This window comes from Mirounga leonina, unplaced genomic scaffold (assembly GCF_011800145.1).
Source record: "Mirounga leonina isolate KUSES-001 unplaced genomic scaffold, KU_Mleo_1.0 Mir_95, whole genome shotgun sequence".
NCBI classification, from domain to species: domain Eukaryota; kingdom Metazoa; phylum Chordata; class Mammalia; order Carnivora; family Phocidae; genus Mirounga; species Mirounga leonina.
The window spans coordinates 9,174,769-9,189,006 of record NW_023270865.1 but is presented as its reverse complement, the minus strand read 5'-3'; the positions used below and the strand labels follow the sequence as shown (position 1 = coordinate 9,189,006).

Genomic DNA, 14,238 nt, shown 5'->3' with positions numbered 1-14,238 from the left:
GGCGGCGGCGGCGGCGCCCGGAGCCCCGAGGAGCCTGGAGGAGCCCGGAGCCCGCGGAGCCCGCGGAGCCCGCGGAGCCGGGCAGGGGGCGCTGCGCTCGCCGCGCTCGGAGGGGCCGCCGGGCCGGGCGCCGCGCACTCGCGTCGGGAGCCGCCTTTCCCCCGCGGCGCTCGCCCGTGCTCCCCGCCAGCATCGCCTGTCCCGCGGCCGCGCTCAGACAACAAAAGCGGAAGATGCTGCAGTTGGGCAAGGTCAGGACCTTGCCCTGAAGCCGGGCGGCGGCGCGCACGCCTTTTCCCGGACTGAGGAGCTGTCGCTGGTGGCGGGTGCATGTTTTCCAGGAAGCAGTCGGGCGCCGCGCCGTTGGGTGAGTTGCTTTCGCTGGGCTGCTGGGGCCAGGCGCATCCTCCTCCTCGGCGCCGTCCTCCTCCTCGCCGTCCTCCTCTCGCCGCCGGTGGGGGTTGGTCCTCTGCTCCCCGCCGGCTGACGGCTGCTGCGCGGTCCTGCCGGCCGGGGGAGGACCGCGATCGCGTCCAGTCCCCTCTCGGAAGACAGCTCTGCTTGGAATGGGGACCGGGGTTAGTGCCTTCCTTGGAGCGGTTAGCAAGTGGCTTCTTGGCGTGCTCCCCCTCCCTGCCACCCCTCTCCCCCGGAGGAGGCGTATATAGGGCAACACCAACAATACTGCTCCCCGCCACCTTCAAGAACATACCCGTTGCCTTCATGACGTCCCTAATATACGGAGAAGACGGGGTGGGGGTGGGGAGGACTTCCCTCTAGTCTTTTGCCCTTATGTTCAATGTCATTACGATGTTTGGCTAGAACAAAATGGAAATACTTAGTCATATGCGTCCATGGCCGTTTCTTCGGTCTCCCGCTGCTTGCCAGACCCAGAGCCCCTTTGGTCTATATTTAGCGGTTTCACAGGAAGCCTTTTCAGCTCGATTCACAGGTTTCGGGGGCTTCTGCGTCCTGACAATAGAGAGCGAGGCTCTGGAAAGCGCCGCCTGAAACGCAGGTTTGGAACGGTGTGCATGTGTGTGGGAGATTGCGATGCGATATTTGGGTGATCGGTAATTAATGGCTGAAAGCAAAGCTGCTTTTCTTTTTCGCCTACCTTCCTCATATTCTGGTGTGTAATGTGTTTTCATCGATTGCTGCTCAGCTGGTTTGAGCCACTACGTTCAGAATTAAGTCACTGAAGAGGTGGTGCAGCTTCCCTGGTCGTGTGGTAGGAAAACAGTCTTAGGGATTTTGGGGGGGTGTGTATGTGTGTGTATGTTTCCAACAAAGAACAGCTACTTCCAAAATGCCTAAAGTTGTGTTGAGATGTAAATGGAGGGGAAGGGAAGGGTGTGGAAATACAGAAAAAGAGGGGCAGCTTGCGGTTCCAAGCTGTTTTGTTCGTCTTGTGTGCTTTGGTTGAACTGATCTGATTTGCTTTGGCCCTGAAAGGTGTTGTTAACATGCATGCCTAATGTTATCAAGCAAATACGTTGGTGTAGAAAAGGGATATGTTATAGGCATACTCTCAGGCCTGACATACATAGATTTTCACTTTTCGGAACTACGTGACCAGTATTTAAGATGCTTGCAATTTTCTGCAACGACTTCCATGAAAATAGGGAGGTGGTCAAACTACCCAAGAGTTCTCTCATTGTGCATCTTTCCATCAGTAGCTCAGCGTCCGGTGGTAGTCCAGTTCATCTTTTTGCAGTTAGTAATTCACTTACCGGATTAAAAGGCTTTCAAGCTGCACCACTTCTAAAATCCCATGGAGAAGTGTTTGATATGACTCATGTAGAATTACAGGGATGAACCTGTGCATGATTTGGGGGCCTCATTCTGGGAGAATGAGCAGGCATCCTCAAATAGGGACTGGATGCTTTAAACTGCCCTAAATTCTTTGCCACCTGCAGAATCCATTTTTAGTGTTTCGGGGGAAATGTTAAGTGGCATCCTTACTGCTCTGTGGCTCACAGGATCTCAGGACTTGAATGAAGATGCTTGCATTTGGAGTTAGATGGTGAAATTTGGGAGACCTGTAATTATACAACTAACAAGTTTCAGCGTTGCAGGAAGACTAGCAAGCTCCATAGGGCTTGAGGTAACTGAACAGCGTGATTAGCTCTACCTATATCGTGTTAGTTTCACCTTATTCACATTTAGGAAACTTTCCAAGAGCGCTTTGAACACACTGTTGTGCTCACTGCATTGTTTTAATGTAAAATTTCTTCAAAAAGAAGCACTGAGGTAGACCTTCCTTTCTCTTTTTTCCTTTTGAGTCTACCGTTCAGTTTTAAACACGACACTTAAAGGACTAGTAGATACTGTTCCGTGCTTATGTATGTGCGCAGAGAGCAGCCGAAGAGCATGAACAAAACTACATGTGTTGTATATGTGAGTTTTATGTTATATTGTGGATTGAAAGTGATAGTACCTGATTGAATGGCAATTGTAGTAAGTACAGGAGGTTGTTGCTCTAATAAAACTGTCATAATCTTGCGGAAAGGAGTTATTTAATTTGGTGAATGTTTGTGTAGTTGTACAACCTAATCATTATAGATGTCACTAATGTTTTCATTGTTTGTAATAAAAGTCATGCACTGTCAAATTACAATATTTCCATCAACTTCACATTTTCCATAGTAGAACACAAGCCAATCTTTCTCCCGGTGAAATGGCTCATCAGGGAGAAAATGAAATTCAAATGAAATTAGTTGGAAAATGCAATTTATAGTTTTGTTAAATAATTTCTAAGGATAGTGTCACTTTCATAATGACCTTTAAAATTAAAAATGAAGTTACCATATTCTCAAATATAGCATTACTTTTGACATATAGTTGAAAATGCAGTGCTCTCCTGAAAATATTATAGAACTTGTTACTTCCCATGGTGCTTTATTGAAGTTCTCTTTTATATGGTATGCATTTATGTGGGATTTGGTGAGTTCTGTAGAGTAATTCCATCAGGTTTTCCATATGTAAGAAAACAGTAAAACTACATTTAAAATCATTTATTGTGATTTGTCCATAAAGTCAGCTATACTTTGTGTGGACCAGTGTATCTGGTTGTAACAAGCCAGTTGGACTAAAGTGGGAACTGTTGCATTGTGAACTGCCAAAAATGTTTGGTTTTTTTCCTTTTTCTTTTCCTCATGACTATCCACAGAAGATTTGAACACCCATTTACGATTGTCTCTATGGGAACATTATTTTTACTTCTGTGGTGGGGAATCAGTGATGCTAGTATACTCTTCATGAAAGATTTTTTTTAAATAGAGATTTTTATTTTTAGAAGATACCACGTAGTTGAGAGTATTTCAACTGGACCACTGGATTCAGAGAATGAATTACCTCTGAATGACCATTCAGAGCATGAATACCAAGAGAACTCAGGCAGATATTTTTAAATACAGTATTGCCACAGAAAGTGTGGCACGAGGGGTCTTTGCTGGCCGACTCAGAGGTCAGAAATACATTTTTAAGCCACATTCTTCAGTTGGCTTCCATGATGGTTTTCATCATCCGTATTCCAGAGGTGTTCTCAGGACTTTGATGGCTTTGTGCTAAGTGTTATGTGGATGTGGGTGAAAAGTTAATTTGAGTTAACTTGTTGCTGGCTTCAAGTTTATCTGATTATATGCCAAAACCACAGCTTCCTGTATTAATGTAAAATATTAAATGTGTCATAGATAGTTTCTATCACATTGTCTGCCAGTCTTGCCCATTGATTAATACACTGCCTGGTTGGGTTTCATGAATCTAATTGTGTTCAGAAACAGTACGTACTCTCTAACACAGGAAGCTCACAGAAAGATTTTATCATACTGTGCTTTTAGTCCATTAACAATGTTAAGACTCATAGCAAAAATGTGTAGTGATGACACTTCAGTTGTTTATCTTTTGATCACATAGCTGTTAAGTATGATCTCAAGCTCCATATCACGGTTAATTGATTTGTAGGAAATGTCTTAGCTATATTAGGATATTGAAGTTATACTCTATATCAATTAGTTTTTGACAAATTGCAAACAGTACTTCCTAGAAGCTTTTCATCTTAGACACATATTCACGTGTATCCCTTGGTGAGGTTTCTGAAAAGTTATCTGTAAAATGAATTACATCTATTGAAACTTACTATTCCATTAATTGTCATTTCATGTCAGAAATATATTTCTAGAGGAAAAAGTTGGGCTCCGACCTACAATGAATATATATAACATATATAATATACATATATGTGTGTATAATACATATTCTATATATTATATATAAAATACATATCTAAAATAATGAAATATGTTTATATTATAGTGTATAATGCTGTTTGGGATTCTGCTTTGCGTAGGTGCAGACAGAGATGTGGAGAGAGTGCTGGCTTTGGGTGGATCCCAGCTTTGTCTCTTTTTATCTGTGTCCTTGGCCATTTATGTGATACTTAGACTTCAGCTCAATTATTTTTTTTTCGGCTGTAAAATGGGTACAAAAGGAAAGGACAGACTATCTGAAGAGATTGATTTCAGGATAAAGTAAATAAGAGCATAAGTAGCTTGTAAATTATAAACATTTGCACAAACACAGGAGATATGTATCTGCATATTAAGAGGGATACTTATGCTTCATTTATGTATTATTCAATGTTAAATAGGCCTCTATCCTCTCTAACAAAAGCTATTAAATGGATATATTCTCTCCCTATTTCTGTTGTAATATTACTTTATTATGTGGATTTGCATATAAAGTATGTCAAGTTTTCTAGTCTACAACATACCAGTCCTTTACATATTAAAATATAAATTAGTTAAGCAAAAAGAGAAGTAAATTATATCTCCCAGCGCCATTATTTAAAAAAAAGATTCTAGGGGCGCCTGGGTGGCTCAGTCGGTTGAGTTTCTGCCTTCGGCTCGGGTCATGATCCCACGGTCCTGGGATGGAGCCCCGCACTGGGCTCCCTACTCAGCATGGAGTCGTCTTCTCCCTCTCTCTCTGCCTCTCCCCTGGCTTGTTCTCTCCCTCTCTCTCTTGCTCACTCTCTCCCAAATAAATAAATAAAATCTTAAAAAAAATAAAAAAGATTCCAATCACAGAGTCAGAAATTATAAAACTTTGATATTCTCTATTAGTGTTATATTTTTCACCCGATTAATATCAAATTTTCTACAAGATTCATACAAGAAATATTATAGACAGTTGAAGAAACATGATCTCCCTTTCTGTGAGGTCACATTTTAAACATATGCTCTGTTGGGAACCACAGGGCATGAATCCCATCATAATATCATTGTAACAAAAAAGAAAGAAACCTTAAAATAAGACTAAATTTATTATGTAAAGAGAAGACCCACTCCCCCCATCAAAATCAGCTTTTTGAAATAAAAGTGTGTACACTGGTACCTTTTTGACAATAAATGGTAATTTTCACTTGTTACCTCACTCTGAGTACCTTCAGTAAAGTGCCCAGGTCCTCTGGGTTTGATCATGCCCAGCTCTTATGAAGGATAACTATGATCTTTAGCAACATAATTTTTACAAAAATAATGTTTGGAACAGAATATGACCTGTGTAACAAGAGACTAATTTATCTTAAGTCAGAAAAACATTTTGACAATAAATACGGTTATTTATATTCAAATTTATGTGTTGTTGTGGGAACTGCCAATTATGTTACCAGAGTAAAATACGTGTTATAATAAAAGACCTTTCTGTTTTTTGGCTCAAAGTAAGTGGTGAGCCAATTATGTTTGGTACAGATGTCAGAATTTCTGCAAATTTTACATGATAATGTATTACTAAATGGGATGCTTAATTTGTAGCATTAGATGATGAAGAATAGATAGAATTTAATTTTATCATTGAAATTTGCTAATACATTTATCCTGCATAGGTAAGGGCTGGAGTTTTCTCATTAATAACATTTTTTTTTTTTTTTTTGCTTAATAGATGTGATTATCACTGTCTTTAGAAAGTTGATACAGTAGGTATATATTAAGAAAATGCATTTTGTATACATGTTTTATGTAGCTTATTCTTTTGGTTCTTACAATACTTATTGTAATCTTCTTTCCTTTAAATATGCAACAACATAAATCACAAAAAAGGCATACATTTATGTTAAATTATAAAATGTGCTGAAATGTGGATTTTTGGTGTCCTTAGGAAACCCAATAAATATCATCCCAGAACCCTTACAGTTTCTGAAAAAAGTTGGTATTTTGAAAGAAAAAGAAGTAAAGGAGTAGCCACCATGGGTGAAATAATCAATTTTGGTTAGACGTTCCTTGATGTGATGCCAGATGACATCCTAGGACCTTGGCCTTCTCCCTTCCTCTCTCCCCGCAGGGACAGAGCTGTCTCTGAGCCCTAGAGCCTAGTCTTGCCTCTCTGCAGGCAGGAAGATCTCTAGAGGAAGAAGGAAGGAACTAGCCAAGATGCTTCCTTCATTTTTCAGAAACAGAGAAAGTGAAGGGTTGGAGAGAGACCAGAGTGTCACATGAATTAAGTTCCCTTTACCTGGAAAAATATCAGAAGTAGGCAAGAAGTGTTCCTCATTGACGTGGTTTATAAAGAATTCAGGTTGTAGAATTCTGGATATAATAGTTTCCACAATATTTTGCTTAGAAGTTGAGCTTTTTAAATATTTTATGGTATTTTGACACTATATCAGGAATTATCAGGGGAGTGTCTAATGCCCTGGCTGATCTATAGAGAGTATGGTCCATGAAATTGAGTTGATTTATGTATTGCAACTTTAAAATACCTCATTCTTCGTGTGCCCTCCCTACTCTCCACATTAGACCTTGACTGCCAATAATTGGATGGCCTTGTAAGTGGTGAGGATTGGGCATAAAAGGGACAGTGTCAAAATCTGATTTCCCAAACCATATATAAATAATAATCCATGTGAGCTCTTATCTACAGCACTTTTTACCGCAGTGTAGATAATTAGAGTTTGGTTGGCATTTAATGTTTTAACTTTTAATAGGAGCAAAAATGGACACCGTCAAGAAAGAAGAATAAAGTGAATTTCTAAGTAAATGTGATGTTTTATTTGACTCCGAGCATGACTACTCAACCTTAAAAAAGCTCACTTCTTAAAATAAATTTTATTCTTCTCTCTCAAATATTTTGTTTGGACTCTCAAACATTAGAGTAACCTAGCAGTCATTACCTTCAGAAATGCAGTAATTTAATTTCCAGGAAGAGCAACTTCTTTGGCAGCAAACCAAGTCTCCCAAATACAAAAAAAGCCAAAATTCAGTCTCTTTTCTCTAATGCAGTCCTCGCTGGTACTGACTCTGTTTTGTGTGTGTGTGTGTGTGTGTGTGTGTGTGTGTGTTTTGAGTCACTGGATAAGGAGGTAGAAAAGAGCTTCAGAAAAGCAGAAAGGCGAAATGGGCATCATCTGAAAAGTCTCAGAGACAGTAGAAATCATGTCATGTCTACCCAGGTCATGGAAGGTGGTGCAGGAATCCTGGGGCTTGTGGTGTGTGGATCAGACTGTTTGGTTAGAGTTGGGTTGCAAAAGAGTAATAAATATATTTAGGTGCATAAATATATTATGACACCTCTATCCAAAGGAACATTATAGTTAGGAGTTATCTCTTCCAAAAAAGTGGGAAGTGTTCATCATACTGGAGGTTAAGAACGTTAAGCAGAAAACTATATTGAATATGATACCCTGCACACATACCCACACACACACACATACAAACATAAGAACATAGTGTTAATGACAAGGTTTCAAGTGTTTTGCTCTTTGTATATTATCTGCTCACCAAATACATAATTGTTTGGTATGTATTACATCATTACACAGAAAAAAAGCATGCCTTTAAATTTTGAAAAGAATATTTTTGCTTTGGGATAAATTTCATTAATTAGCTGAATGCCTGACTGAAATTAACATACATCCTTTGAGTGTATATTACATATATCCTCTTCAGTGCTACAACTAGAGTTTCTCTGTTTTTAAGTTTAAGAGATGTGTATTTTTTTTAAAGATTTTACTTATTTATTTGACAGAGAGAGACACACCGAGAGAGGGAACACAAGCAGGGTGAGTGGGAGAGGGAGAAGCAAGCTTTCCATGGAGCAGAGAGCCTGATGTGGGGCTCGATCCCAGGACCCTGGGACCATGACCTGAGCTAAAGGCAGATGCTTAATGACTGAGCCACCCAGGCGCCCCTAAATTTAAGAGATGTATTGGGTCGGTTTAGCAAGTTGGTATCTTTTTGAGAACTGTGCAGCGTATTAGTGAAATATTTTCTCTTTTTTTGAAAAATGTTTTATTCTTTTTTTTGTTTTCAAAAGTAATGCATGATCATTAAAAATTTGAAAATACAGGAATGATGCAAGGACGCTAAAGTTCGTGCATGATCTCAAGTCACAGAAATGACTCTATTTTTAGTAGAAATGCTAATCCGTATACATTTTTAAATTTAGAAGATTCCTCATATTCTGTTTTGTTACTGTTTAAAATGTAAAGTGGCTTTTTTCATATAATTTGTATTCATTTTTAGTGTCTGTTTTCCATACCTTTATGTAACATCATTTACTTAAATAACTTCCTATTTTGGGAGATTGATGGCATTTTCATTTTTTGGTGGGATATATGATGCTGTGATTAAAGCTAAATAGTTTTCATCAGCTATTTTCTGTAGATTACTTCATAGAACTGGAAGTTTTCAAGGCTGTTGATATATGTTGTCAATTTGTCCTGCAGAAAGGTTATATAATTTACATTTCCTTTGGTGATAGAGGAGTGTGCCAATTTCTCCATGATTTCCACAACTGGGTATTATAATTAAAAAAAAAAAAAAAAGACAAAACCCAGGCAATACATTCCAATTAGGGGGAAAATTGTGTTTTCCTGTGATTTAATTTTCTTCTCTATGAATATGGCTGAGGTTAAATATTACACAAGTTTATGATGCACTCGTAATTCTTTTGTAAATTATCTTTTTGTATCTTCTGCATATTTCTCAACTGGTTTATGCCTCATTTCTTATTGATTTATATTATTTGTCTAAGGTAGCTGTATTACCCTTTGCCATGTTTTATCAGTTTATTCCTCATTTTATTCTTGTTTTAAAAACATAATTCTAAAGCTTATAGTTAAACGTATTCCTTTTTCCTGGGGGGGAGGGGGTCCTCTTTAAGGGCACATTCTCTTGTTTCCTGATTTTTGTGTCTCAGTAGTAAATATGGCAATGGAACAAATGGTGGAGGGAGTATGTAATAGTCGTATCCTGACTTGATTGAGTTCATACCTCACCTTTTCCATTTTTTTTTTTCTTTTAGCAAGTGGATAAGTTACTATTGAGTGTCAATATTGATAATGGAGAGATAATTCCTGTGTTTTCAGGTTGTTTTGAAGGCAGATTAAGAGACTGTGGATCTCGGGGTGCCTGGGTGGCTCAGTCAGTTAAGCCTCCAGCTCTTGGTTTCGGCCCAGGTCATGATCTCAGGGTTGTGAGATCGAGCCCCACGTCGGGCTCCATGCTGAGCATGGAGTCTGCTTGAGATTCTTTCCCTCTCCCTCCACCTCTGCCCCTTCCCCCACTTGCACACACGCACGCTCTTTCTCTCTAAAATAAATAAATAAAATCTTAAAAAAAAAGAGAGACTATGGACCTCACCTACACGGCAGAGAACTTAGTATTGTGAACCTCAAACACCTTAGCTATTTCTACTGTTAAATAATAAATATGACATATCTTTTTCTCTAATTCTGGCATTTGCTTTCTCCTCAGGAAGCATAATTACACATCTGCACAGGCTCAGGGACCTACGTGTGACAGGCCAGGTGTTTGCTCTGTGTATGGTGGAAGCTCTGTGTATGCTATAGTCATTCTCCATGTGGCCTTGCTGAAGTATGTTTCAGCTTGTTTGGGAAGAGTAAGTTAGGATGTCATTCTTAGGCAAAAATATGATTTTCTATTTCACAGATCCAATATAGATACATATATATATTTCTTTTTTAAAAAGATTATGTAGTTTAGAACGAGAGGGACAGGAGAGAGAGAGTGGGTGGGGGACAGAGGGAGAAGAGAGAGAGAATTCTCAAGCAGACTCCCCACTGAGCGTAGAGCTCCATGCGGGGCTCGATCCCAGGACACTGAGATCATGACCTGAGTCAGATGTTTAACCGACTGAGCCACCCAGGCGCCCCCATACATATATTTCTATATCATATCCTATGTGTACTCCCTAGGTACATCATGTACCTTTCTCTCTGGTCACATAGGACGATGCATCTTTCCACCCCCACTCCATATTGGTCCTCTGTCTCTTAATCATTGATCCTCAAATCCTAGGACAATAATTGGTACATAGTAAATACTCCATTAATCATTATGGGCCATACGTATGTTCTTGCTTTCACTGTCAAAACTGGTTCATGAGCTAGGGTTTGTTTGGTTGCTTTTGGTGCATTTTGGGTACTGGGCACTGTGGCATTCTGGAGGGAACGCTGAATTAGGATTCTGAATCCTGGGATCCAGATCATGAAATCATTTGCTTTCTCTTGTGACCTTTGCACCTGGACCTATTTTGTCATTTGCTCGTTAGGATCAATCAACATTTACAGTATTTTTGTGAATGTGATATGATAATAAAAGTAAAAATGCTTTGGGAAGCATTATCATAACAAGCATTTAAGTGTAAAATAGATTCCCTGAAATTTGTGGTGTGCCTTAAAAGCAGGGTATTTTTTTTTTTGGATAAGCTGGAGTCAAAAGATTTTCTTGTCTATAAAACTAAATCTCTGACCCATTATTAATATGGTTATGAAATGCTCAATCCTCTAATGGTTGTAAAGATACTGCTACATTCCATGCCATCGGGTATCACTTAGAGGAGGATTTCTCTTTTATCCATCACTGGAAGTAATTCCTATTATTTCCTTATACCACTTCAAAAATTGTGTCATACCAAATTGGCTCAAAAAAAGTTCTACTTTTTTTCTTTTTGCACAGACATGTGCTGCTTAAAAGAGTAGTAAAAATGAAGCCCTATTGTTCCTCAGGGATTGAAGTCTGTAGAAATGTCCCCGGAATATTATTTTTTCTCCTGGTGGGCTGCCGAGTCTGGCGCCTGGAAGGCTTTATCAGAACAGTTTTAGAAGTGTGAACTGTAGCTGGCTTCCATTTTTTGAGCATATTTCCTTAAATACTTTGAAGAAAATTTCAGAGAATTCTTATCACTCTAACTGTAGGCTGCCAATAGGAAGAAATCGTGTGTAAAGTTATGAAAAAAGCTTTAATTTGTTCCCTATTCTCCAAACTTTTGAAGGAAGTGCAGAAGGGAACTTCGTATCCCCTCAATGAATGTGTTACTTGGTGAGGAGTAAAGTTTTAGGGACTCAAGCAGAGATGCTAATCATGGTTTTGCTTGTACTTACAGCAACTTCAGAGACTTGTATTTTTTTTTTTATTTAGCTTAGGGCAGGTTGTGTGATGAATTGTACAGTGATTCTATGTTTCTAATTGTAGCAGTTGAGAAGTTTGTAGCTAGTACATATGAACCCCCTGAACGAAACAGAGTGTAAGAGGATTTTGGGGCAAGAGGAAACTGACTTAGGTGACATCCCTCCTTCGTGCACACATATGGATGGTGGAGACAGAAGACTGTTCTGGTGACTTCTCATAGAGGGGTAAGGGCTAAGTAACGCCTGAGAGGAAGTGTAGAAATTTTAAGAAGTGGGAGGGAGCAGGAAGCTTAAACGAGTTTTGGCAATAGGAGTTTTTGACGCACTGGCCAACTGGTCATTGATGAATCCACTCAGTGAACACACTGGGCTGAGTATGAATTTTGAAGAAGCAATATGTTTTAAAGAGTCACAAGATCAGGCTGCTCCAGGGCTGGATGGTCTGTCCCCCTCTGAGTGGTTGAGCCATTTTCTCCAGTTGAGGGTACCTACATCTATCCTCTTCAGACTTGGATTTCAAGCTCAGGTTGCCACGCCCCTTGTTTCCTGTCACTTCTCTGAAATCCTTCCCTCATGTCCTGTGTGCCAACTTGGCTAAAATGCATTCTGTAATTGCAACGAAGACTCAAGATCTTTCACTACCGAACATAAATACCTTACATTTACATGGTGTAATAATATGAGTCTATGTTGCTTCCTGGTGGCTTGTCAGAATGTGCATTTTCTACCAGTGTTTATACCTCTAGAACGGCAGGTGAGAGAGCTGCAGGTGGGAGAGAGCAGGGTGACAGCCTGATGAAGTGCTATCTTGAGTTGAACAGGGTGTGGGAGGAAGTATAAGCAAAGCTATTCCTTTGAGCTTTATAGCATGTTAGTCATTACAGGGGCTTCCCCGTATTTTATCTTTTTAAAGCGCGGTTGAGAATTTTGAAAACAATGTAACAGATTTTAGAACCAATATAGATTTTGTCATTTTTGCTTATTCTCAGAAGCTCCTTAGGTGATATCCATCTGAGTTTCAATATACATGCTGTTCCTTGCTGTTATTCATTATGGGAGCTGGTTGAGATTTGGCGGATTCAGGATTTGGTGGCTAGAGGAATTTTTTTTCTTTTTTTTTAGCTTTGACCCGAAGAAGTCAGTTTCTCTTTTCAGTTTCTCTCACTGTCCTTTATGCTTACACAGCTGTGTTTGGTGCCCTTGCTTTTTTTCTTCTTACTTTTTACAACGAATCGCTTTGTGGACTATGAGGGATCATTTTGTTTCCTATTTGGTGTACCTGATTAGTTTTCAGTATGTATGCCCATGATTTACATTAAAAAGCTGCCTGTATACCATTTCTGCTTCCTAGTTTTCCTGTAAGCAGAGCATTGTTACCCATGTGTTTACCGCTCACGAATCTTTGAAGATCGGTGTCATTAGGTGTCTGGGAAGAGGTTGGATTGCTTCTACATCCATTACGAGGTAGAACAGTGCAGGTAGGTGGGTCGTCTATATGCAGGTGGTGTCCAGAACTTTGCAGTGATTCTCACAGCACCTGGAAAACATTGCCGTCATCATGGTAAGAAGCTAAGCTGCACGTGCATATGAAGCTAAAAAATACAGATGCAGTGTGAGATTTCAGGTGTTGTGGATGGTATTATAGAGAATATTGTGATGTCAGAATTTGTGAAGCTGCTTGTGGTTCATCAGGAGAAAATGGTAGAACATTTTGGCGACGGGTCTGTAGGCGGCTCTGTAGCACTGAGTAGATGATGGGGTGCCATACACAGTGACCACAAATAGTACCGAAATCCAAATGTAAGGACATGCCATGTTCCCCTCCATCATAGAAGTTAGGGAAGACGTCCAATGGCTTGTCTGTTGTGATGGTGGAAGAACTTCACTAATTGAAAACACTACACGGGGCGGTCTTTGCTCGGGTTGCCATAACAAAATACCATGAGCTGGGGGGCTTAAACGACAGACATTTATTTCTCACAGTTCTGGAGGCTGGGAGTCCAAGATTCAGATGCCCACTGCTTCGGTTCCTGTGAGAGCCCTCTTCCTGGCTTGTAGACAGCTGCAGTCTTTCCGTGTCTTCAGATGGCATTTCCTTGTGCGTGTATCTCTCTCTCTTTCTCTTCCCAGAAGATCTCCAAGCCCTTCAGGAGGACCTCCTCTCATGACCTAATCTAAGCCTAATTACCTCCAAAGCCCCAGCTCCAAATATCATCACATTAAAAGAGTAGGGCTTCCACATATGCATTTTGTGGGGACCCAAACTTTCCATCCATAACAGAGACCACAGGGTAAAACCAGCAAGATCCCAATGCCCAGGAAGGCCCACTCTGGTGGCAGATTTGGGGTGTTTGATATTGAAGTAGTCCCTAAGTGAATGGGAATCACTGATAATCTGGGTCATTATTTAAGGTGTTTTAAATGATTTTTTTAGTTCACTTTAAGTGTTTTTCTTTGATTTATAAATTATAGAATGTGACACACAGAACAGTATGCTAGACAGAATACCTGGGTACAAATTTCCATATTTATTAACATATGGTATTCCAAAAGTCTTTTGTATAATATTTTAAAAAATTACATGGATGGTCCTCACCTTGGTTGAACCTTTCACTTCTTACCAATTCACTCTTAAAAATGCTGATCCCAGCCCCCATCACCTCTCACCAAGATTTCTGTAGCAGGCCTCTGGCTGGGCACCCTGCCTATCCTGTGCTTCTCTGAAGTTCATCACCATGGGCACCTGGGTGGCTTATTCAGTTGGGCGTCTGCCTTTGGCTTAGGTCATGATCCGGGGATTGAGCCCC

The 14,238-nt window shown here is 40.0% G+C and overlaps 1 protein-coding gene across 2 annotated transcripts in view; it reads left to right on the top strand.

Annotated features, from left to right (window-relative positions):
• Window positions 1–30: 30 nt before the first annotated feature.
• CTNND2 (catenin delta 2) overlaps window positions 31–14,238 on the top strand; it is an 893,404-nt gene continuing 879,196 nt past the window's right edge. For both annotated transcript variants that reach the window (XM_034998887.1, XM_034998886.1), the window contains exon 1: window positions 31–367. In XM_034998887.1, coding sequence (XP_034854778.1) covers window positions 331–367 — 37 coding nt within the window. In that variant the 5' untranslated portion in view covers window positions 31–330. The remainder of the gene's footprint in view (window positions 368–14,238) is intronic.